The sequence below is a fragment of the Scatophagus argus genome, chromosome 18 (genome assembly GCF_020382885.2).
Source record: "Scatophagus argus isolate fScaArg1 chromosome 18, fScaArg1.pri, whole genome shotgun sequence".
Taxonomy (NCBI): Eukaryota; Metazoa; Chordata; class Actinopteri; family Scatophagidae; genus Scatophagus; species Scatophagus argus.
The window spans coordinates 9,087,567-9,114,025 of record NC_058510.1 but is presented as its reverse complement, the minus strand read 5'-3'; the positions used below and the strand labels follow the sequence as shown (position 1 = coordinate 9,114,025).

Here is a 26,459-nt window from a genome sequence, read left to right as displayed (position 1 = left end):
AGGAAAGAAAAGTTGTGGCAGGCTTTCTAAATATGAAAACACATACATGGCACTCACAGCTATGTCAAAGCTCAGAAAGTGACAATTCTGCAGAACTGAAGATTCAAGATCATACAGGAGTGCATGTTTATCACACCATTTGTGCAAGCAGCCCCAATGACAATAGATAGTGTATTACACTTCATATTTTCTGGGAGGGAGTACTTATCTTGAGGTTGTCCTCAGCAGAACACTTCACAACTGTTTTAGTCATTAACCAGAAAGAACACTTTTAGTTAGCTGTAGTTAAACTACTCCAAACTTAGTCAAAATGTCTTCAGTTTCTCTGCATTTAAGAAGTTTTTGTTCTGTTAACGCAATAGATACAGTAGCACTTGGATTCTAAGAAAACACATTAAGTCTCAACTTGATTTGCATTTCTTACAACCATTAGTGTGTGCTGAATTGTGCTGTTTTGTGTGCAGACGTCAATCATGAAATTGGAGCATTCTATCAGAGAGGACTCCAGTTTTCTTTTACCCCTTAGCTCTTCACCATAATGCAACTAAAAGGGAGGAATCTTTGTGGCTTTTGTACAGTTCTGAACCACACAAAGAAATTGACTAAACAATATAAAGCCTTTTTAAAGGCTCAATTCCGAATTATTTTCATATCAGTAGCATTCATGTTGATAATAGAGTGAGGATTGCAAATTCAATACCATCTCTTCGCAAGCCAGATGCACAAGTACAAGCAACACGCATTACATAAAGTTTAGCTTTTGAAAGGGCCAAAATACCTTCAGATGCATTACTTCTCATTACGTAAAAATGAGATATTCTTAAAATGTCTTTTGTTGTTACCTTTATGTCCACATTTGTTACGCTCAATTGGTTTTGGACAGGTTTCATAGACCCGACTCAACTCAGTTCACACAAGTCTCCAAAATAATCTGTCGATGTTCAACTAAACAGGAAACAACACCGTCTCTGCAACAAAGAGAACACCATCCTATATCTTGACTGCGCCAAAAAAAACAATGTGAGTGAGCAATTACCATGCATTTCCTTTTTATCTGCTAGCGTGTAAGAAAAAGTATACAAAGATCCTGATTCTATTCTTCACCCCTGCACACACACATGCGCACACACACACACACACACACACACTCTCTGTCTCTCTCTTTCTCATGTATACTTTCTTCCTATTTCCCCTAGCAGAACATAACTGTGCCATCTCTCCTCATCATTCCCTTCCTCTCCCATCACTCCCTTTCTCTCTGACAGGTCATGTGGGCAGTGGTACCCCAAAACAAACCTGCCGCTGGCACAGCCCAGGGCTTCACTACTGGCCAGAGAGCCGCCCCCCTCCCCCAAAAAAACAAATAAATAAATTCACAAGTTAGGCCATCAGGGAGCTGCAAGCACAATGTAGACAAAAAAAAAACCATCATCATATGGTTTCAGAAATTAGCAACCTGTTACATAACTGCATGTTATTGGCTGTAATTTCCCCTTTTCATTTATGTAAAACTAAAAACTTCAAATATAACTAAAGAGTAAATGCAAAAAAGAGACAAGAAGTAGTGAGAAGCAGAAGAGGAGTCAGATAGAGACTGATAAGAGGGAGAGACTTGATGCTTATTAAACCAAATTGCAACACTTCTGAGACAAATCCCACAGTACACAGTCCTTGTTTAGAAGACTACAGCCTCGGTTCATTCTTGAAATGAGGATTTAAAAGACAGCTGAACTCTCACTGATGAGGTTTGAGAGAAATATCTGGCTATCCCTCGTTCAAAGTCCTATTTTATTTTGCTCACAAATATTTGGCAAGCTCAATATATGAGCCTTATACTACGCTCTGCCACTTCCCAGGAAACACAGAGCGAGAGGGAGAGAGATCCGGACACAGTGACATATTACATTAACAAGTCTCATTAAAATCCCCCAAAATAAAAAATATGCCCTTTTTCTGTATAAATTCAAAGCCAGCAATCAATCAAAACATGCCAAAACCTCTCTCTAACACACACAAACACACACACACACACACTAAGGCATGCAGATACACAGAAACCTCCCCCCACTCAAAACAGTTTAACTTTAAGAAACAGAAAAACAGACCATCACAAGAAGAGGAGATCAGATCGTTTGTATTAATATTCAAAGCACAAACCAACATCTAAAGCCATTAGAGAGAGATTTTTGTCGCCTTGCATCCACTTAAAAACAAATACAATGAAAAACTTGGCAAAAAGAGCAAATGATGAGGATGTGTTAAACAAATCAGCTCTTTAAAGGAACTCCTTTGAATTTGTTTTGCACAATATTTTGAAAGGTCTCTGATCAGAATCAGGAGAGACCTTTCATATATAATATGAAATGAAGAACATAAAAATGTCTCTATAGTTTATGGGAAATGGATACATTTCACAGATGCTAATAATAAACTTTTTAAATTAAATATAGAAATTTAAGTTAAATTCTGTAGCTCTCTTCACAAGGACAAATCTCCTAAATCTGTTGCCTAACACTCAAATTTTATAAAAATACAAATATTCAGTTTGTAATGATTTCTAATGGTTATAATATCTCTCTAATGAAGGCATCTCAAGAAAAATAAAACTTTAGGGCTGCATTATATTTCTCATTATAACAATTTAACAATTTAAAAATGGTAATTTATATCATTATGCTTATTGATTTATAATGAGACCCAATGACTGAATTAGTCCACATGATTTAAACAGCTCACAAAACACACACACACACACACACACACACACAGACACAGACACAGACAGAATGATTTAGGCAAAATACCAAAATAGAGTGTGAACACTCAATTAATGAGATAACTGCAAAAATAATGAGCTGATTGGCTAATTTTGAAGAAAATTTGTGAAAGAAGATTCCAAAAGAATAAAAATAACTGTAAACAAACAACAAAACTAAATATGGAGATAAGCTCCTGAAATAATCTAAAAGTAATAATGATATATCTAATGTAGATAAATATATATCAAATAATAAAGCGCTGGTTTTCGGTTATTATTTATGTGCATAATTTGCTAAAATTCCAACAAATGACAAATCTAACATTTTCTCCATCTGAATTAAGGAAAAAAGTACTTACTATTACCGAGCACCACCAGGGTTATTAAGGTGGGGTTGAAGCAAAATATCTGACATGTGAAATTTGATTTTTAAGCATCAGTCCAACTCTTAGATGTGTTTTACATAAAGGAGAACCAGGCAAAGCAGCTGTGATAAAATAGACCACAGTATTCAAGTATGCCAATTATCCACTCATGTTGTTGTTAAGTATTTAAAATAGGGAGTACAGTAAACTTGTGCTGCATCTTCCAAAGGGACAGCTATATATATATATATATATGTACCTATTGTATCGTCAGCATACTTTCAGCTATTCTGATGACAAAAATAAACAAATTTTATGAAAAAATCAGAAGTCTGAAAGTTTAAAGATGTGTGAAACATCTTAATGACATAAAATAAATTCTTCATAAAGATAACCCTACTTTAAAAGAGCATTAAACTTAGTTTGCTGAACGATACTGCTGACACCTGTCCCAGCACCAGCACCCACTGTTTTCGCCTCGCCGCTGCCTAAATCAGACCTCAGCCAGCAGTTTTAGAGAAAAAAAGAGACAAATTGAAGGCATGAGCCGACTTACCGTACAGTTTGCTGGGAGTGCCCTCTCTGTCCGTGGCCTCGGAGGGCAGGAGCAGGGGCTCGTCGTTCAGATCGCTGTCTGGGGTGGCCGCTTTGTCGTCCGCCCGGAGTTCTGCCGCGCTCATGTCGCTGCGCAGGGAGAGCAGCGGCTTGCTCAGCTGCCCTGTAATCATCGGATCCTGGAGGGAGCTGGGAGGCCAGGTGGGAAACCGGGAGGAGAGAAAAAAAAAGAGAAAACACCTCTGGTTATGTGTGCTTCGGTGTCTCACCCTCACCGGCTCCTTCTCTACGTCTCTACTCACTCTCTCTACCCAGCTTCTCCTTTCTATTGCTCACTCATCACTCTCCCTCTCTCTCCTGCTCCCTCCCTCTCCAGCTCTCTCTTTTATCTGAGGCTGGTGCTACCCCGCTGATACTGCCGGCTGCTGCCTGGTGAAGAACTGTTACGGATCGCGTGGCTTTACCATTACACCCTGCAGCCCTAAAACGGCGATACATCTATCTCCAAGGGCTCATTACTACCTGACATGTGCCTCATCTTCAGCAAACACTAAGCTGACAGCAGTCTACAAAGAGGTCCATTGTCTGTGCACTGATAAATAAATGAAATAAATATAATTCTACAGCTAAAGATTGGAGTAAAAATGCACACCAGTGATTATATCAATTTTCACATAGATGGGGACACAAAATGAGATCAAAGGTGACAACTTGCAGCAGAGTGTGGGGAAACATGAACTTAAGGCCTGATTTAAACAAGAGACGAAGTCGCTGATGTTCTCAAAATTTTCACCCAATTATTTTCATTTTTTGTCTGCACTTGCAAACAAAAAGGAACAGCATCTACACGAGATATTAGAGTATTATCAATCTGAACATCTTGGAACAGGATAAATCCAGTAAAGCGAAAAGTGAAATAAAACGGAACATTGCAGTTTAAAAATATAAAAAAAGTCATGTTTAAAGGCATTTTCTTTGTAAGAAGACCTGCCACACAATCATCAGAATAGTGAAATACGTATTTTTAAATTCCACAAAGATTAAAAGTAAAGTTTCCTGATATCCGTTGGAAAACTGCTCTTACCTAAACAAAGCTCCAGTAGAAACAAGTAAAAAAAACAAAAAAAAGGCTTTCAGAAAGTCCAAATGTAGAAGTCAGTCAAATAGCAGCTAAAACATGCCACCACAGTGCACAGACCAGCTAGTACATGCTTACTACTGAGCCAGATGCCGCCAAATCAACCTTTGTGTATCTGAGTGGCCACCACAGATTCAAGCCTGAGGTTGCTTCCTAAGACATGCACAGGAGATGTCGCCTCCTTCCTCCTCCATCTCTCTCTCACTCTCTCTCTGTCCCTCGTACTCACACACACACACACACACACACACACTCACGCTTCCCCCCCTTCCTTCACTCCCTCTGTCTCTTCCCCCTTGTGTCCCCTGACTGGAGAGCTCCTCAGACAGTGTTCACCCTACCTCAGGCTCTGAGACACAGACACAGAGCAGCAGGACTACAGTCCTCTTCCTTATTTATGAATCAAGTCCAACCTAAATATATCTAAGTAAAGGACAGGTGACCAGCACATATGGGAACAGAGAGGAAAAAGGGGACGGGTAAGTCTTATCTCGCCCCTGCACCCATCAATATCCCTCCACCACTTTTATCAGGTTGGTCGATGAGTTCCTGCCCAGAGGGGTCTTTTTAATGTGCTCATCATGGGAATCAGTCCTCTTTGATATGACACATGATAATCTATGAAAATGTTAATCAATGGAAATAGTTTAAGCTGTCGTTAAAAATGTGAACCGGCTGGTCAATACTTATATTCCTGGTAACAATGTCACTAGTCATCAGGGTTTCATTTGTGGAGCACTTAAATGTGGGACAATGCGCATCAATGCACGTCTCTGCCTGCCGAGGTAAACACATTTTCCCCTCTGTCTGAGCCTGGCCGCACTCTGCATGCATTTGGGTCCACCCCCACCTCCTACCTCCTCTCCTTTGAGTTGCTTGATAGGTCCACTGGAGGGCAAAATTAATACCTAATTGAATCTTGCAGTCATCAAAATAATCAATAGTTTTTTATTATTTATTCTTCACAGTCTGTTGACTGTTTGAAAGCTCAGAGGGACAGGGGAGAGCACAGGCAGCCCTGAAATTTCTACCGTTTCACAATGTAATTTTCACTGGGGCATGCGAGTTTGCAAGACCTATAAAAAATGAGAGCAGTGTTTTTGTTTTTTTGTTACGAGGTGGGGGAAAAATATAAAGGAAAAATGGGAATCTTTGCCCCAGCAGCTACAATGAAAAATAGAATAAACAAGCTACTGACACTTCAGAGAAGGGCAGGGTCCTTTCTGTCCATCCCTCCATCTTTTTCCCTTTCCCCTTTTCTCCTTATTTCATCATATCAGGAGTGTGGCGGTACCTCTCTAATGCTGGCATTTCTCTTCCTGACAGACTCCAAACAAGTGCTGGGAATGAGATCAGAGCTCTAATCTTCCCCTGGCCTCTGAGGCTCGAGGATAAGGGGGCAACACATCTCTCACCATCTTATGCAGCTGATAATTACTTCATTTCAAAAACAGCTGGCTTTGCCTATTTGCAGTCATGCTGACTAAATTGGGTGTGTTTATTAATTTGAGCTCAGGCAGTAATGCAATTACACATAATAGGATAACTGTAATCTTATTGTAAAAATCCGCAATAAAAAGGGATATTTTAAAAATTACCATAAGAAATTACATTAGTGATTCTAAGCAGTGGATGTGTAATGGATTATCTTCATTTTTTTTTTCTGAGCAACCCTCAGATCCTTGGTTGAAGCAGTAATGTCCGTCTGTGCATGTGTGTGTAAGCAGATTGGCAGGAGGGGAACATGAGGGAGAAGGTCTGTCTCAGTTCCTCTCTGTTCACTCAGTCTGGCCACAGCCAGGGAACAGGTTGCAGGAACAAGAAAAAGCACTTGATCCCCCCCCTTTGCCTCGTGCTCCCCAAACACTCCCAGTGGCCGAATAATCAGTGGTTAGGAGAGAGTCCTGAGCGTCATCAGATATCCATGCTAATAGCTTGTGGTCTTACCAATGCTGTCCCAGTGAGAGGGACACTGGGTGAGGGATTTCAGCTTGAGACTGGCACACTCCCCTCCAAAACTCAAGGCTCCTCTGGTTATTGAACAGAGAGAAAAATCAATCAACACTCCTTAGTATGGTCATAATGTTGTTTTATGTTATTCATAATGTGTATGTACAGCTGTGTTCATACTGATTCAGTTAGCAGTTAGAATCCCAAAAGATTAATGTACTTCGCTGTTTTGTACTAACACGAAATGACACAGCACGTTCACTGACCTGCATCATTCAAACTGCTGAAAATATCGTAATAGTGTGATAGTGCAATGGACAAACAGAGGTCTGGTCTTAGCGATATTGCAGTTACTGTGTGAAGAAAACAGCAAAATTGCTGAAGAGAGTACAGCTGCACACTAGTAAAACTACTATGATTACTTCATTAATCATTTAGTTGCATTAGTTCTTTTTTTTTCTTTTTTATTTAGCAAAATCAGAAAACATTTGCTGGCTCCAGCTTTTCATGTATGAAAATTTGATCCTTTTCTTTGTCATACATGATAGTAAATTGATTATCTTTGGGTTTTGGATTGATGGTCAATTAAAACAAGCAAGGTGAATATATCACCTTGGGTTGTGCGTTACAATAACAGGCTATTTTGAGATTTTGAGACACTTTACAGACAAAAGATTAACCGATTAATTGAGAAAATAATGCACAGATTAATCAATAATGAAAATGATCACTAGCTGCAGTCCTTTGACTGCGAAATAAAACTCCACTGAGATCTGATTTGTGATTGAGAGAATATCCTACCTGTTCCTGGTGTAGTTTAAGATGTTACAAGTGTTAGACCTGAGCTGTTGAGACACTTTACAGACAAAAGATTAACTGATTAATTGAGAAAATAATGCACAGATTAATCAATAATGAAAATGATCACCAGCTGCAGTCCTACGTACAAGAAGGTAACAACATTTGACTGTGTAATCTAAGCGACAATAAAACCTGACACACAAATAAACAAAAAAATTCATTAATGTTATGTCAGTGACATTTCTGAGATGACAAATGTTTTCTAGGCACAAATCACGTATTCTCTGCAGTCAATCTACGGCAACTTTCTTCAGGACTTATCATAAGTGATTTATGTGGCACTTCATGCAGTGAAAAGCTAATTTGTTTTTTTTTTCTCCTGGAAATGTGTTAGTATTCCTTGTAATCCGATCATAATAATGAATATACTATACTAACCATAAACAAATAGTCTTCATCACTGCAGTAAAATGAGTTAAATGTGTCAACTTTTCAGTCACATTTTCCCTTTTCAGTTTTCCAAAAGTAAATTTGAATTTGAAGGAAATGTAATTGTGAGCTCTAATTTATACAAAGATAGTTTTACACAAGTCAGACTGCATGTCCAAAGAAGACTCAAATTTGTTAATCTTTAACACAACACAATGCTCACATAAAAGTGCAACTTCATTACAAGAACATTATGAACATTATTTTGGGGATCACCAATTTTGAATAACTGTTGCATTACCCTTTTGTGGGCAAATATCCCAGGACATCAGTGTCCAGAGTGGTATGGTAGGTGATGATTTGTCTCCCCCTTAGGGTTATTAACTAAACTGTTCCCGTCTCATGGCGAATGCATCGTGTAGTTTGGTGACAATTTTAAACAAAGCACTTTTATGCATGCAGTTGTCTACTAGTACTGTTAAAAATTTCTGGATTATTTTATTTGTGAGTTAATCTAGTTCATCGGTGGACACTGTTTTGGAAATGCAGGCCAGCGATATAAATAGCCAATATTTGAGGTGAGTTTTTTCCATGCTCATTAATATGATCAGCAGTTATCCTCCTCTACTCCATGAAAGCTAAAATGCTCCCCAGTGAATGGTTGGCGGGTCAGTGAAGGCTGAGGGCTATCAAAGCAGTGTATTAAAAGGAGCTCTTTGAAGCTTGTAAACCACGGTGCCCAGCAGGTCCACAACAGATAGACGCCTGTGATTGGTCAGGTGTGTCTGTGTGTTTTTTGCCAGATCGATCCATGAAGCTGACATTCTGGAGCATCAAAGCTTTCAGCGCACTAATCTGACTCCTCCTATGAGGGCAAGGGTTGTTTTTATTATTTTCCCTTTTTTTTCTGTGAAATACTTAAAGGAGCTCCTGCATGCTTATTATATGAGAGCGGGTGAACCATGTGTTTAAAGGTTTGAAAGGCAATGAAATCACTGAAATCAAGTTCGGACACTGTATTTATCAAGCAATAAATAATGCAAAACTATAGAGAGAGCAGCAGGGAACCACAGGGCCATCCACTGGGCATACCATTGGCAGCAGAGGAGTGGCAACGCAGAGATTCACACACCGCTGCTCCTCAAAGTCAGTTTCCCTTCATACCGTCTCTGGAGACCTGTGCCACATACACACTCATGAAAGGTGTGAAAATCTGATTTCCCAAAAAGGATCGGTAATTCTCCGTGAGGGTGGAAGCCACAATCAATAAATCATTGCTAAGTAGATTGTAAAGAAAAAAAAAATTATTCCCCCTTGGTATCAGTGCATTAGGATTCTCCTGAGGATGGATGAGGCGAGATGGGGGTGTGAGACAATCTCAATAAAGAAGAGGCAAATCATACCTATGGCATTCATCTGGACTCTGGGAAGCAGCTGTCAGCAGAGTGAAGAAGGACCAGGAGTCAGTCGACTATTATCTGAGGCATTCATTTGGCCAACAAATCCTGGAATGTCTAGAATTTTACAAACCCAATAAGCTAATGGACTCTCTCTCTCTAACATGCATGAACATCACCTCCTAGATAATTTTTATGTCACATGCATTTATCTATAAATAAATTCACATTTGTATACAGTACCGGAAAGTAACTGTCAACATTTGAAAGTATTTTACTTTAAGCTTCATGTTTATCTGATCTCCACTTTGCAAATTCAGAAAATAAATTTATGACACTTTGCTAAAAAGCAGTTTCACTTGACCTACCAGCTCCAACATTAATGATACATACATTAAAATGCATCAGTAATTATAAAAACGTTAAACTATTATCAGTAAGATTTATTTAGAGTTAGTTACTTTTGCACCACTGAAGGATCTAAAAACATTTCCCATCACAGTAGCCATCAGCTGTTCAATCAACCTGGGGACTGGACTACTAATTAAGGTCTGCGAAATAAAACTCCATTGAGATATGATTTGTGGTTGAGAGAATATCCTACCTGTTCCTGGTGTAGTTTAAGATGTTACAAGCGTTAGACCTTCAGCTTTAACACAAAGAACAATACAGGGTAACAGTTAGCTTAGCTTATGTGTAATCTTAAGGACGGACACTTGCTCTTTAGTTGTCTCAATTATGAACAAACGTGAAAGAAAAAGTTTTGGGGGAAAAAAAAACTTAAAACGCAAAAGTAGTTCCAAGAAAAGGTTTTTCACAAATATAGAAGCAACGGTGAACAACACCACTGAGATAATTAGCGTGGCTTCCGTTAATATATAATATATCCTTGTTCGCCTCACCTTCTTTCGACAGTTGGTGTCATCTCGCGACCAAGAAAAAAAAGGACTCCAATACCCATAATGCCTTATGGTTCCCTATCAGTCATGTGATTTAACATACAGAGCAGACTTCGGTAGTAAACAACACTTTGTTGTATAGTGGATATTTTATGAGGTTAAGCAAGCCTGATTGCGGTGTTGGGTGCATTTAACATGTATTTTGTAAACACGTATTGAGATTTTAAATCTAACCGTTGTTCTGTTCGGATATTGCTAATAACAATGGCGGAACTGGAGGAGCAGGTAAGCGCTACATGCTAACGTTAGCCGGCTAATTTTGATATATTGGGCTTATGTGCATCGAAATAAATAAGAATTGCGGTCACTGTCAGTTGCCGTTTGGTTTGATTTAGGTTGTTAGCTAACTGTCTCTCGACATGTGAAGCGTACATTTGGGTAATGATAGTAGGTTTGCATTGATTTGACATCTCTGGATTACTCTTTGTAAATAAAATATTCTAGCTATTGTGCTCTCTCCAGTCAAAACATAGTCTGTGTTTGAGATAAATTTTATTTTAATGCACATACGCTTTAAATGTGGCACCGTATGTTTTGACTGACGTTTAATGACAGGCCTTTGAAGTCCATGTAAAATGTCTCTTCATTCAGGGAAGAAGACAAAGCGAGGAATGCACGGATGAATCTGAGGTAACGTGAACATCAGTTTTTACTGTTCTTTGACAAAGAGTGAGAGAAAGTTTATATAGAAATAAAGGAGTCAGAGAAAAAATTTCCTGCAGTTGCACCAGTATGTCAGTTTAGAAATGCATCAATAGCAACATATTGCCAGTGACAGGGATGAGCATGCTTCTGTCAAATATGAGTGATTTTTTGAACTCAAATAAAGTTTGGTGCCTCCTGAATGGACAGTAATACATAGCCAGCCTTGATGAACCCAACTTGATCCCAGTACGGTCTTTGTCAGGTTCTGAAAGGTGTCAAACACTCATGAATTACAGATAGCTTTCCAGATCTGTCAATATTATGACGGAGCTTGAGCATGTTATGGTACGCTTGTGCTTCTGAGAATCACAAGTAGGCTAAATAAAATATAGTTTTACACATCAGCCTGGCATGAAGGAAGGAAGGAGTTTGTCTACAGGAAGCAGAGAATTGAATGAAATATCAGGGAACGGCTGCAGCAGACTCTTGCTCCTCTCAGAAGAAAACAGTTAAGAGTGAGCAAAAGGAAAAAGGAAAAAATTCCAGGCTTGTAAATAGAAAGCACTATAACATCCTGTTTTCTGTCTACGCAGTGTGTACAGCACTGCAGGACGCAAACACTCAGAGAAACAAGTGCTAGGGACTGTGAGATTGGGTCTTCTCCAAGTGGCTGCAAGCAGCTGATTATTTACTTCAGAAGGCTTCAGTGTAATGTAGCTTGCCTTGTGTATGTTGCTTTTGTTACCTGGTCGACAGCAGCCTCAGTGGATAAAGACAGTAAGGGATTGTGTGCTCTACACTCTGCTACTCACAGAAGAAATGAACAGGATAACAGTTTCTCTTGAAAGTCAGAGGCATAGTGTTTATTACCTTTGTAATTTGGCCATACTAATCTGATTTGCTATAATGGCATAATACAGTAATAAGCCCCATTGGGGGTGTTTTGGCTTGGTCTTGTTTTAATTGCTTTGTTTTGAAGGGAATAGGTTTTGTTTCAGTACTGTAGATAAAACTCTGAGCAGCATGATGACATATGATAATACTGACAACAGACTTATTGCAGCTCTTCTTGTTCACTTTAGGAGTATGAGGATTTTTCCCTGTCATATTGCATTATTTACTATATTTGCAATATCTCAATTGGATATTGCTCATTTTTTAAGGGGAATAGTTGTCTGAAATTGTTCCCGAACTTGGTCATGGTTGCTAAAAGCACATACAGTATAAATAAGGGGTTCTCAAAGATTTGATGACTGAGTGCCAATTTAGACTGCCAGCATATGATTAAGGGCTGCACTGGAAAGCTCATTCATATGTAGTAAGACTTGTGATTGGTCTCATAATGTGGTTTAACATGAAATTCACTGAGCACAAAATTCACCTTTTTGCAGACATGCAGATCACCTTAGTTTTCCCCTGAAGTCAGACAAAGTAAAAGATTATCCATTTTTACTTAAACCTCCTTTTCTTCTCAACCATACGGTGTTGTGGCTTTCCACATTAACCTGCCAAATAGTCTCCTGAAACACACTTTTTAAGTGGGCACAAAGTAGCCGACAAATTTATCAAATGTTGGCTTTTGAAAGCAATAGTACTGAAATGGACAGGTAAGTAAATTATAATGCATTCATGTCAGGAGTGAAGAACTATAATTGGCTCACACAATATCCGTATCAGTAGCTGACAAAACAAAGGACAGGTTACTAGAAATGTAGTCACACAAATGTACTTTTATTTAATAACTATGGTCCTGAGAATCAAGTGTTGAAAAACAACCTCAAGGACATATCTCTCTAAAATCTCTCATAGGTGTTAATATGGGTAAAAGCTGAGAAAGAAAGAAATGAGTGACAGCGTGAGTCATAATTTATTTTTTAATATTGAAGAGAACACATCCTCCTTTCTCACCCTAAAAGTCTGTGACAAGTGTGGTCTTCAATGTGTAATTGAAAGCAGAATCTTATCCTTGTTGTAGGCTGAATGCTTTGTTCATTCTGTCGTATCTTATATGCCAATATGCTAAAAATCTGGCAAAAAATGGTAGAAACTCAAAGACAAACTCAGTAGTTGATAAAACAGAAGGCAATTTACAAGAGATGGCAAAAGTTTGAAAATGGGTAGTTTCTCTCTGGGAATGAAGTTTGCCTTTGTTGTTTGATACACCTTTGAAACCCGTGACAAATGCCCTCGCATCAGAAATCTCACAACCAGAATACACAGGAAATAGCCTAGATATGGCGTTGTTGAGTGGGAAAGGATTGTTTTTGAAAATAACATTTTTTCCACGCTATTGTCCCCCACCTCCAACCCAGTAGCACATAATGGCAGACAATGTTTTGAGTTGATGCACCCTCTGGGCAGCCACGGACTGTGCAGCATTGGTTATAAACTGAATTATGAGTAATATTCAGGCTGTGACTGGCCGCATATGTCGGCTCACGCTGAAAGTGTAACAGGAAAACCTTAAGTTTGCTTTATGAAATGACTAAATTCGTGTATGTCACTGGGGATGAACGGTCTCATGAAAAATAAAATAACTTCATGCTGCATTTCATGCAAGGTATTGAAATTTGTCTTTGTGCATATAGCTTCCGATACACACAAGCAAAATGTGCGTGTGTGTATATATGTATGTGTATATATATATTTCAGTATATGTATATACTCTCTATAGAACTAAACTAATTAGTTAATCAACAGAAAATTATGAATTGTTACTATTATTACATTTCGGTTTGCAACTTATGTTTGTTTCATGGATATTATTATGTTCTTTCTTTTATGTTTTTTTTCTTTTTTTTTTTTTTACTTCTAGATTCTAATTAATTATTTTTTTTTGTGATCATGAGAACTTGTCTTAAAAGTCTGCTTTCTTGACCAGGAGGAGGACAGCGAGGAGGAGCCCAAGCTGAAGTATGAGAGGCTCTCCAATGGGGTGACAGAAATCCTCCAGAAGGATGCAGCCAGCTGCATGACCGTCCATGACAAGGTAAAGGTTATAATCCACCACCCAAAAGGGAATTTCAGTCTCAAGTACAGATTTCACATTGTTTACGTACACATTTGAGAGATGTCCTCTTCAAAGTTGGTTTTCATCTCCTCTGTTCAATCTATAAAGGCAGTCCATTCTTTTCTCACCTTCCCCTGCTTTCCTCTAAGGGAAGCACATCAAAAGACACCAGGCGCCATTGTCTTCTCCTCTTTTTATTCCCACTCTTGCGTATTTTTTTCACTCCTCGTCTCTTTGCCCAGTGTTGATGTTTTATAAGAGGGCTACTCTCCACGAGATGGTTAATCGTTGTGGCAACAGCAGCACACATGCATGCCTGAGCAGAGCAAAAGTCATGACCAGTTATGTCTCCTCACCTGATGTTTTATTAACCACTATTGATTTTAATTTATTTAGGATTTGCCCCCCCCTTTTTTTTTTATAAAACCTCAAAACAGCAGTCATGCCATACTGAGAGATGTTGCTTTGCTGAAATTCTAAATTTGATCTGACTGTCTTTCTTCCTGGGATTTCTGTGCTTGTGTTACCTTCTGCCATCCAGCTACTTGTGTGGTCACACCAGCCCCCACAGCCACGGCAACCTCCCACAACCTTAAAGCCACCGACAGCACATATTGCCTTATGTTGCCTCATATTTTAAGTGTCTGAATTGGAATTTCATTTGAACAATTCCATTCTGATAAATCCCTTTAAAAGTCGCTCCGCCTCACAAGGTTGAACCCTTTATTTATTTATTTTTGGTTATTTTATTTGGGGAGATTGCAGGGGCTCTGTCTGACATGCTCAGCTGTGCCTGTAAATATAAGCATTTCATTATAGACTGCACTGAAGCATGGTGGGCTCGCCACACATCCACATGCTGGTCTAGAAGGGTGGGGGATTAGGAGGAGGGCATGGAGCACGGGCTGGGGTGGAAGAACACACACTTAATCTAATGCCAAAAGCCCTCAGTTTCTGTAATTTTTTTGTCCCAGTGGACTCACACACACACACACACACACACGCACACATACACATACACACACACACACACACACACACACACACACACACACACACACACACACACACACACACACACACGTACACATACACACACACGCTCAAAAACAGATTCACACATACACTTTTGTTGAAGCACAAAACAGAGAGACCAGTTGCTGCTCAGTACAAATAATGGCTCTGTGCAGGGCAGGGAGATGATTGGGTTGCATTGGGAGCATGGGAAGAAGTCAGATGCAGTGCATTTATTATGCTTAAGCATTTTAATTTGAGGGGGGGAAGAAATGCCATTTCACACTGTATGCTTTAATAAATAGGGCTTTTCCACCCCCTGCAATTTCACAGTTTTGCCTCCAAGCCCACCCAATCCCCACTTTGTCGCTCCAGTTCCACAAAGTTTTTTTTTTTTTTTATCCTCTTGCACAGCCTTCATCAGCACTAGATTTATTCGAAAATTTTGCTTTGAATGTCTTGTGATTTACTTTACATTTGTGTCTTTTCAGTTTCTAGCTCTAGGTACTCATTTTGGCAAGGTCTTCCTGCTGGACATCCAAGGAAATGCAACTCAGAAGTTTGAAATTGTGAGTACATTAAAATCTTTCAGATTAGAATTATGAAATTTTTAAGGCTTAGTGTTGCTTATGATTAACCTTATAAACCTTTTAAAAAGTTTGAATTGTCCAATGCTGTTGTTTATGACTAAATACCCTTAATAATAATAATGACATCAGTGTTAGTTCTACTTTGTTTTTAGTGCTTGTTATGTATGTTTGGATTGTGTTAGCATGCTAACACACTCAACTAAGATGATGAACATAGTTAACAAGCCATGGTACATATCTAATATTATAACATTTTCTATTATCACTCTCACCATTTATTTATTTAAAATCTATATGTTAACATCATAGATTGTCTCAGTGACGTCAACCTTAGGTTTCTGAAGAGCTGTTGTAAAGCTCAGTGTAGTGACTCCAGCCTAATATCCAGAAGGGGTCTCAAAGGGGTCTGTTAGTACAATTAACCACACAGAAAACCATATTATTTGTCCGACATTTGAATGAAAAATTCTCCAAAAGGAACTAACACGACAATCATGGAGGTCAAGTTTGACTTAGGTGGTGTAATTCCTAGCTGACAGCTAGCGGCTAACTATCTCTCAAAGTGTTCATGCTCGTAATTAACGTAAAACCTTAGTACAATTTCAGTGAATCATTTATATAAAAATTCACCCCATGTACAGCTGCTGTGAATGGGGAAATTAGCTATAGGGACCAAAACTGTTTTGTGTACCAAGCTTTAAACATGATATTTCTGCTTTAAAGGTGGCCTTTGACTTACTTGTGGAGCCAGTCTTAAGTGAACTGAAGCTTGTGACTTGGTTAACACTGTCATTGTGAGCTAAAATTAGCATTCACGTTAAAACACTGCTTTGCTCGCGTACCGCCTCATAGAGCTTCAGAACTCTCAGGCCTGTTTAGCTTGGACCAGTATGGTCTTAACCCATCTCTTAAAGTCTAGCTGCTTTCTCATTCACAGTGCAGGCCCTAAATATCTTTTATTATTTGAATTCTGACACAGCCATATTTAGCATACAGACATGAGAGTGAAGCTGAACTTTCCATCTCATTTCAAAGGACAAAGGAAATAAGCATAATTTGCCAAAGTGTTGAACCATTCCTTTAACAGACATGAACAAAATACTAATTCAGGATGTTTCTTTAACATATAATTTATTATATGTTAAATTGAATGAAAATTACATGTGTTGTATGCAGAAATAATCTTACATATCTGATTCAGTGCCACTAGTTTACCCCCTCCCCATACATTTCTGCTCTCTTTACCTGAGCAATAATTTAATTTGCAAGTCAAAAAAATTCAGTAATCAAGGCTGATTTGCCCAGCACAAAGAGGCAGTTCCATGTTAATGTTCCTGCACTTGTGCTTCTAACTGCAGTGTCCCTGCTGAGCACATTGCCCGAAAGAAACAAGGAAGGTGTTTCCCTGAATAGAACAGACACCGCTGAGTTTTGGTTCAATGATTTGTGACGTAGTTTCAAAATGAACGGGTCAGAATTCAGTGAAAAACAGGAAAGGATTTCATTTGTATACCAAATAACCAGGTGAAGCCAATACACTAGAGAAAGTGTAAATATATGATGAACAAAAAAACCTTTCTTTTCTTTTAGTCTTCACAGAAGTATAGTCAAGCTTTTAGGGACAATTTTAAGTAACATTTTCTATAATTTAGTCAACTTGGTTGATCTTTCTAAAGAGTCCTACAGTGTGAGGAAAGCATCAGCAGTGAATAACACCCCCTCCATTCTTCATAGTCTTCATGCCATGCTGTATATATTGACGCATATGGGACTATGAATCTATCACATAGTCCGATTTTTTGCCTTTTGCTTTTTCTGGTATTTCAATTAGTGGGTTAAAATGTCAGCCAGCAACATTTGGCCGACCACAAAGATATTCGCTCGCCTCTTAAAAAAAGATGCCTTGATATTGTGTGTCTGCAGAGTTCAGTGAAGATCAACCAGATCAGTCTGGATGAAAGTGGAGAGCATGTGGGCATCTGCTCCGAGGATGGGAAGGTGAGATCTGTCTGCTCATCAGCACTGGTTTCTGATCCCTGGGCCTGCAGCAAAAAAAATTTAGAAAAAAAATCACCAATCAGTGTTTTTCATCTTTCATAATTCATCCTCAGATTTATATAAAACTCATTTTATTGGTGTTTAACTTTTTGCTAAAGCTGCAGAACTTGAGGTGTTTGGTAGTTATTTTCTTTAGAAGGGAGTTCTTCCACTGTCAGAGCATTAACCTAAAGTTTTATCGCCACCCTGTCTACACATAAACCCATATTTTTTTCATGATGTGTGAATTTATAAAAAGCTTGTATTAGTTCTGAAGAGTAGGGGAGAGGTTTGCACTTAGATCCGTTGAGCTGTCAGTCAGCCATCAGCCGTCTATGGATACCCTCTCCATGTTCTCCACCTTGCTGTTATCTTGTCTCTTCTCATCATTACCACCATCCTTCATGGATTTCGCAGTCAAGATATGCTCTCTGATATCACCCTCCCCCTACTTCTAGTACTCTGGTGGCGAAAAAATAAGATCTTGTCGCTCAAAAAGTGGAGCAGACAATTAAAATCAATGCTACAGCAATTGTTTGCCCTCAACCAATTCACTTGGCTGTTAATCCTTTGAAAATCTAACTTAATCCTTAATTGCTGGTGCGGTTCCAAAAAAAGAGATTGCATCAGAGTTTTATATTATTCCCCTGCTTTCAAAAAAATGGCTTTTTTTGGGCCTCAGATGAAGAGAAACTTGGTGTCATGAAGTCTAATGGTACATTAGGGCTTCTTGTAGCCAGCTGAGGATGTGGTCGAGTCCAAGATGATGACTCCTGTTTCTGAACCCTGCGGGGTTTCAAAGAATCAACTTGTCCACTAATTGGTGACCCAGCGGAGAAGTAGCAAGCCAATCAAAGTCTTTCCTCACCACAATTTCCCCCCGCCGGCCTTAGATAGTTTCAGAAGCAGCAATTAAAGGAGAAATTTTGAGTTATTCACCTTTACTTGCCGTTCCTGCTGTCTCATCTCTGTTCCAGGTTCAAGTGTTTGGCCTCTATACAAGGGAGGGCTTCCATGAGAACTTTGACTGTCCCATCAAAGTAAGTTGCTTTTTCAGAAAACTGAAGCACCTTAGCCTGCATCTGTCTGCCATTACCTGCGTATAACATAAAGGAGAATCATTTTTTGACTCTCTAAAATAGTAAAAAATCTGCCCATCATGTGCTATTTTGCAGGTGGTGGCATTACACCCTCAGTTCACCAGATCAAACTACAAACAGTTTGTCACGGGGGGCAACAAGGTAGGCTCCAGCCATGCTTTTTACTTACACTGTCATTATGTACAGTTTTAGATATATCCTGCCACAACTATTCATCCTGATTGTGTCCGGGGTGAAACCTAATCCCGCAAGCCTCCTCACTTTGCCTCGGCTCAAGGTGATGTGCAGGCCTTTGTCGGTTAGAAAGACTCTTACTTTTCTGTCTTTTTGCGAAGTGCTCTCGGGAGAGCTGCCCATTTTCACAAAGTGCTGTTCGCTCAATGGTGTTTGAAAAGCAGTGCTTCACAGGCACACCAAGTAGATGTCATTATCCAGAGTGTACATAGTACATAGGATTTCCGGGCTCGTACAGTGATCTCTTTCCTAAAAGTTGTCTCTGGGAGGTATGTCACTACAGAATGTGAAAACTTACTTATTAGTTTTGCTGTTTTTTGTTTTTGGAAGTAAAACTAACTATCTAATCTTTTACCACATTCCAATTACTGAACACAACTATAGACTGTTTGTAAACGGCGTCATAGCAATACCATCCATAAATAAAGTATACTGACATTTATACAACGGGGGCGAGGAAAAACAACTTTTTTATGAAAGCCCATTGTTAGTGCTACTTTGCCATTTTCTTTCAATTGCCACTGATTCCTCTCAGTTCCAGTTGTGAAGGCCTCCACAATGTGCCTGTGATGAAAATCAATAAGCCTCAACGGGAGCCACATCCTGTCAAAGGAAATTCAATTTTGTCTCCACAGTTCTTTTGTCATATCATCTCTTTGTAGCACAAACTGTTTATTAACATAGCCCAACTGCTGAATTAAAGAGCCTCTACAACCTTCTCTTGGCATCCTTGGTAATATTATGCACTTTTGGGGGGGCTTTTTTGTATCAGTTTATATAGTAAGGACAGCCACAATTCAGGGAATGTGAATGACAGGCTTTGTCCTCTATGGCATGTACAATACAACTTCAAGTGAACATCAAACTGCAGTTTATAAAATTGTTCTGCAGCTGCCTAGATGCCACATTGCATTGTGGTTAAAAATGCAAACTTTTCACAAGACTCAAAAGTCTCTCACACAGTACTCTGAGCTTACAAACCACTGTGACAAGACAAGACAATAAATACATTCAAATACTTTCTAAAAGTTTCTATACATTGCACCACTCGCAGTGACTACAATAAATGGTGTGTAGCCATGATGAGAGTAAGAAGGATGTATTAAATCAAGCCTGTGATGCATCAAGTTTTCAACCCTTTATTATGGCTTTCACACCATCTTCTACTTGCAGATTACATTGACCATGTAAAACAGTAAAATTACTTCTTCCACCACTGAATGTGAAGCTAATGTGAAGCGTTCTCATTTGGGTGGAGTCTAATGAACAATTTGTCTTCATTGTCTTTGTGCCTAAATGCTCTGAACTGGAATTAAGATCTTCATGTCAGAACTAGAGTCAGGTTTTACCTTATCATTTGCAGCGTGAGTGAGAAAGTTCCCTGCAGTTTCAGTTAAATCTATAAGGCTGTTTCACCTTTTTTTCACCTTTCCTGACTGGCTGATCCTTTGCGTTGTGCTGTTCATCTACTGCCCTCTGTAGGTTGGGCTGCACAACTGCAGTCCTCAGTTTCTGTTCTTTTGAGATGCCAGGTGTCTGGTATTGAATATATTCCCTTTCTCTTTCTCAAAGCTGCTTCTGTACGAAAGGAATTGGTTGAATCGCTGGAAGATGTCTGTTCTCCATGAAGGCGAGGGCCCCATCACTAATATCAAGTGGAGAGCTAACCTCATTGCTTGGGCCAACAATGTGGTGAGTGATCAGTCACAGACATCAGTGGCAATGCAAATATTGAGGGTGAAAATGCTAATATGTGTGTTTTCTTTTAGGGAGTTAAAATTTATGATATTGGTACAAAACAGAGGATCACAAATGTGCTGCGGGACAACGTCAGTCTGAGGCCTGACATGTACCCATGCAGCCTGTGTTGGAAAGACAACACCACTCTGATTGTTGGCTGGGGGACTTCCATTAAGGTCTGCTAATTTTCTGTTTAAATTTATGAATCTTCATAGACACTGGTCTTTCCAGTTTTGGTAATTTTCTCACTTCTCCTCAGATTTGTGTCGTGAAAGAGCGAAATCCTACTGAGATGAGGGATCTGCCCAGCCGCTATGTGGAAATAGGTATAAAACGGATAGCACATGACAAACTAAAAAGAAAAATAATAAACTTGTTTCAGTTCTTTATAGCATGAAGCCAGAACAGGCGATAATAATAAAATGAAATACAAAATAAATCAAGAATAAAACTAGATAGCTGACCATAGCAAGATATATTTTGATATCTCTGGTCCACTGTTTTTTTATTTATTTATTTTTTTTTTTTCTAACAGTGTCTGCATTTGAGACCGAGTTTTCCATCTGTGGTCTGGCACCCCTGGCAGATCAGCTTGTCACCCTTTACTTTGTGAAGGAGAACTCTGATCACGTGGTAATTATGACTTCTTTTACATGTAAACTAAAGGGCAAAGTGTGGTTTAAAAACTTTTGGTCATTGTGGTTGTATCTGTGTGCTCGCAGGATGAGGAGTTTCGTGCACGGCCTCGTCTCGACATCATCCAGCCTCTTCCTGAGAGCTGTGAGGAGATCTCTTCAGATGCGCTGACTGTGCGCAACTTTGAAAAAAATGAGTGCAGAGACTACCGCCTCGGTAAGACTATAAAAACAGCCCTCTGAGAAATGTCACGCAGCCTTTTACTGCGCTCTGATTTCATTATGCATCGACTTATCAAATGTCAGCTGTAATGCGCAATACGCAGAGGCATAAATGTATTTTCATTAACAGAGCATTCTGAGGGAGAGTCACTCTTCTACATCATCAGTCCCAAAGACATCGTTGTGGCCAAGGAGCGAGACCAGGATGACCACATCGATTGGCTGCTTGAAAAGAAGAAATATGAGGTTTGTGTTGTTGTTGAGTTTTATGAGCACTGCGAAAGGTTACAGTCTGCAGTTATATAGCTTAAAATGTGTCCCGTTACTGTGGTTTGACTGTGACAGGAGGCGCTGATGGCCGCAGAGATCAGCTTCAAAAACATCAAGAGACATGAAGTCCAGGATATTGGGAGGGCTTACATCAATCACTTAGTGGAGAAAGGAGACTATGACAGTGCTGCGCGGTAGGTTTGACACCTTCTGCAGACGTATAGTAAATTAATCCATTTGATCAGTTGTACAGTGTCTGTGTGTGTGAGATATTTGAAAAACCTTTTTCTTTTCTGTATCTTCAGGGTCCATATTAAAGAAACATTCTATTTTAAATGCTGGATTCAGATAATCTGTATAAAAGCAAAATATTTTTCTCTTGTCTTTATTTAAAACTGTAGAAAGAGGGAACACTCAGAGACGTACCTTGTTGTTCCAAATGTGTTTTCAATAAAATGACATAATTACTGAATGAATAGGATGAGAATAAATTATCCATAATGCAAAGTGTGGATATTTTGCGGGCAAAACGCATTAGACTAAAAATTAATAGTTTGACCAACACAATCTTACCTGATCTGTAAATTTTTCCCATGTTTTAACCACTGAGTTGACCTTGAGTTTTTTACTTTTGAACTTTTAAGCTCAAAAACTCATAAAATGTAATTTATTAGCTGTTTAATAGTTTGTTATAGTCTGAACACTCACTTATTAATTGGCTCCACGGCCACAAAGCATGCCCACTGCTAACAAAGTCAAAATTCATTTCATCTGAATGATTTGAGTTCTTCTTCTAAATTCAGGAAGTGTCAAAAGGTTCTTGGAAAAAACATGGAACTGTGGGAAAATGAAGTATACAGGTTCAAGACCATCGGGCAGTTGAAGGTAGGTCAGGGGCTGTGGTTCAGAAGTTTAGTGTATTTTATTCAGCGTCTGTCTCTTATCAATATTACCCTACTTCTCTCTGATTTCAGGCCATCAGTCAGTATTTGCCCAGAGGGGATCTGCGTCTCAGGCCGGCCATCTATGAAATGATCCTCGATGAATTTCTCAAAACTGATTATGAGGTACTTTGTCCTCCCTAGTAGTCTTGACAGTCTGTGACAAAATCCACGCCGCGGCTGATGGTTTGTTCTACTTCCTGTGCTGTTCTCGAAGGGTTTTGCAACACTGATCCGCGAATGGCCCGGAGAGCTTTATAATAACATGGCGATTGTTCAGGCGGTTGTTGACCGCCTAAAGAGCGACCCCACTAACAGAACTTTGCTCACCACGTTGGCTGAACTGTGAGTGATTTCGACACCAAACCAAATGCAATAATATTTAGGGAAACACCAGTTGCCTGTTCTTGTCTTTTTAATATCAATTTTTACACATTTGCATGGAATTCAGTGTCTTATTTGGTATTTTCTTTTTTTCAAACTCCAAAATCTAGAGTAGTAAATGATGTGTGTATCTGAAGAACAGACGGTAGCACAATATTTGTTTGCAAATATGAATTCACTGAAGGGCCTGTGGAGTTGAAGGAATAATAATGCAGTGACTTGAAAATTACTGCTAACAAAAAAAAAAAAAACAAAACTTGACACCAAAGCAACTTTTCTAATGTTGCAGGTACACATATGACCAGCGGTACGACAGAGCCTTGGAGATCTACCTGAGACTGAGACACAAAGATGTTTACCAACTGATCCACAAACACAACCTTTTCTCCTCCATAGAGGATAAGATTATACTCCTCATGGACTTTGACAAAGAGGCATGTGATTTTTTTACTTTTTTGATTTTAAAGTAAAAGACCTCATAAAATGTCATCTAAGGCAATCTTACTGTGTTTTAATTTTTTTCCATTTTTGTAATATATACTCTAAATTCACATCACCAGAAAGCTGTCGACATGCTCCTCGAGAATGAAGACAAGATATCGGTAGGTGTGTCAGGCTTCTCTCAGCTTTCCTTGAAGTATCTGATTGAAATCCACTGATCTTGCGTGTCTTCTTTGTGCTTGTAGATAGAGAGGGTGGTGGAAGAACTAGCAGACAGACCCGAGCTTCTGCATGTGGTGAGCTGAGATACATATCATTTTGAACAAAATCATCGTAATTGCCAAAAGGAATTCAGAACTGATTTGGCTGATCTTTTCCCTTCACAGTATCTCCATAAACTCTTCAAGCGGGACCACCACAAAGGAAAGAAGTACCACGAGAGACAGATTGCCCTGTATGCTGAATATGACAGACCAAACCTCTTGCCTTTCCTGAGAGACAGCACGCACTGCCCTCTGGAAAAGGTACCAGTCTTACCTGTCATCCTACTGCACATCCGAGTTTCCAGAAGCTGCCAGACATGAATTATGTTGTCTCCTCTTTTTCTCTAAGGCTCTTGAGGTGTGTCAACAGAGGAACTTTGTAGAGGAGACCGTCTTCCTGCTCAGTAAGTGATAGATAAAGTCTGTTTTCTTAGTTTTAAGTGTGTTTTGAAATGATAAAACAAACTAATCTGGCTGATGTTGCTTGAAGGCAGGATGGGGAATTGCAGACGAGCTCTGCAGATGATCATGGAGGAGCTGGTGGACGTGGACAAGGCCATAGAGTTTGCCAAAGAGCAGGACGATGCAGAGCTCTGGGAGGACCTCATCTCTTATTCTATTGACAAACCACGTATGATGCAGCCTCCTTTTGACTTTAGTCTGCCCGTCTGTCTGTCTTTGTCATCTTCTCACTTCCATAATATTCCTTCATTTCTCTCTGTCTTTTAATGTGTGCCCAGCATTCATTACCGGCCTCCTTAATAACATCGGCACTCACGTGGATCCCATTCTGCTCATCCATCGCATTAAGGAGGGCATGGAGATCCCAAACCTCAGAGATTCACTCGTAAAAATCCTGCATGACTACAATCTACAGGTTAGACATGTTCCTGTTAGATTAGCTTGAATGTTTTTTTTTCCACTTTAAATTTTTATGAATAGGGAATAAAATCAGTTTTCACAGTTTGTCTGAATTAATTTTATAGTAGTACAACTGTGAAACTGTTCTTCACTAATAGTAAAGCTTATATTAAGCTCAAATAAAAGATGAAAAGTATAAAGGGATAAATCTCAAAGTAGAAATAAATAATTAAATACACAAATCTGGGTTAAATGCTTGAGTAAAACAGAAACATCACAGGTAGCAGTACAGTCAGTTGAGGGTTGCATTAATACTTAAAGAAATCAAGTGATTCTGTTTTAAATCCTGCAGGTTCGATGTGAGAGGAGCAAAATATTTAAAGACTTTTCTTGCAAACACAGAAGGATTAAAGAATGTTTCTTATTGTATTAATACATGAATATACTCTGTAATACTTGTATAACCTCAGTAGCTCCATTTGGAAATAAATAGTGTAATTTTCGAGGATTGAATGATAAAGCATCTTAAGAATGACTGTGAACTATTCACGATGTTGTCAAACTTATGAACCAACTTTTTGTTTTCTTGTTCCTAAGATTCTTCTGAGAGAAGGATGTAAGAAGATCCTGGTGGCCGACTCCCTCTCTCTGCTCCAGAAGATGCACCGAACACAGATGAGGGGAGTCAGGGTCGATGGTGGGCGCACTTTTCTTGGCATTCATGAAGAAGTAGCAATAGAGTATAAGTATGTATGAAAAGTACTCATGTTAGTGTTGGTTTTCTTTTCAGAGGAGAATATCTGCGAATCGTGTCATGCTACAATATTACCTTCAGGTGGGTTTTCTACCTTTGTATCCAAGTGTTTCAAAGTTGTACTGCGTATGAAGGCTGCTCATTCATCAGACTTGTGTGACTTGTGTTTCAGATATGGCCAAACCCTTCAGTGTGGTGGTTTTTCACTGCAGACACATGTTTCACAAGGAATGTTTGCCATCCTCAGGAGCAGTTAGTAACTTCCTTATAGACCATATCACTCTTTACACAACACATAACGTTATCTCTTTGGAGTTACATGTATACGAATCATATCTTCCCATCTTATCTTTCTCCAGGCATTATTCTGTTTTTACCTTGGATAACCCATTTTGAGACTCCTGTGTCTTTTCCCTCTTGTCCTTTCAGATTCCTGGAATGCAGTTTTGTAACATCTGCAGTGCGAAGAGGCGAGGGCCAGGAAGTGGAATCCTGGAGATGAAAAAGTAACATGAATCTGCGCACTCATAATGTTAATATTGATGCTTTTACCTTCCCTTCCTGTTGGCTTTCCCTTTACTGTCAGTGCTTTGATCAGTGAATATCACTTTCCCTCAGTCACTGAACTGTACTCTTGCAAAAATGCAAAACATTTATATCGTATTGTCTCTGTGTATTTACATCTAATAAATGTAAAAGTGTTTCTGCTTGCCACTAATTTGATTTGATGATGAAATGTCTGGAAAGTCTGAAAAATAAAAACATAAAAATATCTGTGGTTTTTGGCTTCCCTTGTGTCAAGTGAATCAGTATGTGGGACTGATGCAAACGTCTGCACAGTTTGTGAGAGAAATTTACTATATGTATATGTGAAGTCTGTTTTTACAGAGTTTTATTTTGGAAAGGGCAGTTTAATGACTTCTGTTTGTGACGTAAAATGTCTCAATATTTGAGATGTCTCCCTCA

The 26,459-nt window shown here is 39.1% G+C and overlaps 2 protein-coding genes across 17 annotated transcripts in view; one reads left to right on the top strand and one right to left on the bottom strand.

Annotated features, from left to right (window-relative positions):
• Positions 1-10,347, bottom strand: part of pou6f2 (POU class 6 homeobox 2) — a 73,407-nt gene extending 63,060 nt beyond the window's left edge. For 3 of the 16 annotated variants that reach the window (XM_046371378.1, XM_046371388.1, XM_046371383.1), the window contains exons 1-7: positions 10,296-10,323; positions 9,998-10,042; positions 9,400-9,510; positions 7,568-7,622; positions 7,033-7,119; positions 6,764-6,846; positions 3,680-3,867 (exon numbers count right to left, since the gene is read on the bottom strand). In XM_046371378.1, coding sequence (XP_046227334.1) covers positions 3,680-3,867; positions 6,764-6,846; positions 7,033-7,041 — 280 coding nt within the window. In that variant the 5' untranslated portion in view covers positions 7,042-7,119; positions 7,568-7,622; positions 9,400-9,510; positions 9,998-10,042; positions 10,296-10,323. The other 13 variants (XM_046371390.1, XM_046371386.1, XM_046371381.1 and 10 more) reach the window with 13 other exon arrangements.
• Positions 10,348-10,385: 38 nt separating this feature from the next.
• Positions 10,386-26,264, top strand: vps41 (VPS41 subunit of HOPS complex). Its single transcript, XM_046371377.1, has 28 exons — positions 10,386-10,577; positions 10,944-10,982; positions 13,879-13,986; positions 15,513-15,590; positions 17,535-17,609; positions 18,626-18,688; positions 18,824-18,889; positions 20,555-20,674; positions 20,752-20,898; positions 20,982-21,048; positions 21,258-21,355; positions 21,445-21,574; positions 21,710-21,825; positions 21,925-22,043; positions 22,653-22,734; positions 22,824-22,916; positions 23,008-23,135; positions 23,464-23,608; positions 23,735-23,776; positions 23,861-23,911; positions 24,002-24,139; positions 24,228-24,282; positions 24,369-24,509; positions 24,619-24,755; positions 25,337-25,436; positions 25,530-25,574; positions 25,666-25,745; positions 25,923-26,264. Exons 1-28 carry the CDS (start codon positions 10,557-10,559, stop codon positions 26,001-26,003), a joined length of 2,565 nt encoding a protein of 854 aa, XP_046227333.1. The 5' UTR covers positions 10,386-10,556; the 3' UTR covers positions 26,004-26,264.
• Positions 26,265-26,459: the final 195 nt, after the last annotated feature.

What these genes read in the sequence shown, in the direction of transcription:
- vps41 (XM_046371377.1), top strand. Translation starts at nt 10,557, where the DNA reads ATGGCGGAACTGGAGGAGCAG. An exon ending in CAACTCAGAAGTTTGAAATT is followed by an intron (nt 15,591 to 17,534) that starts GTGAGTACATTA and finishes GTGTGTCTGCAG; the next exon opens with AGTTCAGTGAAGATCAACCA. An exon ending in CGCACTGCCCTCTGGAAAAG is followed by an intron (nt 24,140 to 24,227) that starts GTACCAGTCTTA and finishes TTTTTCTCTAAG; the next exon opens with GCTCTTGAGGTGTGTCAACA.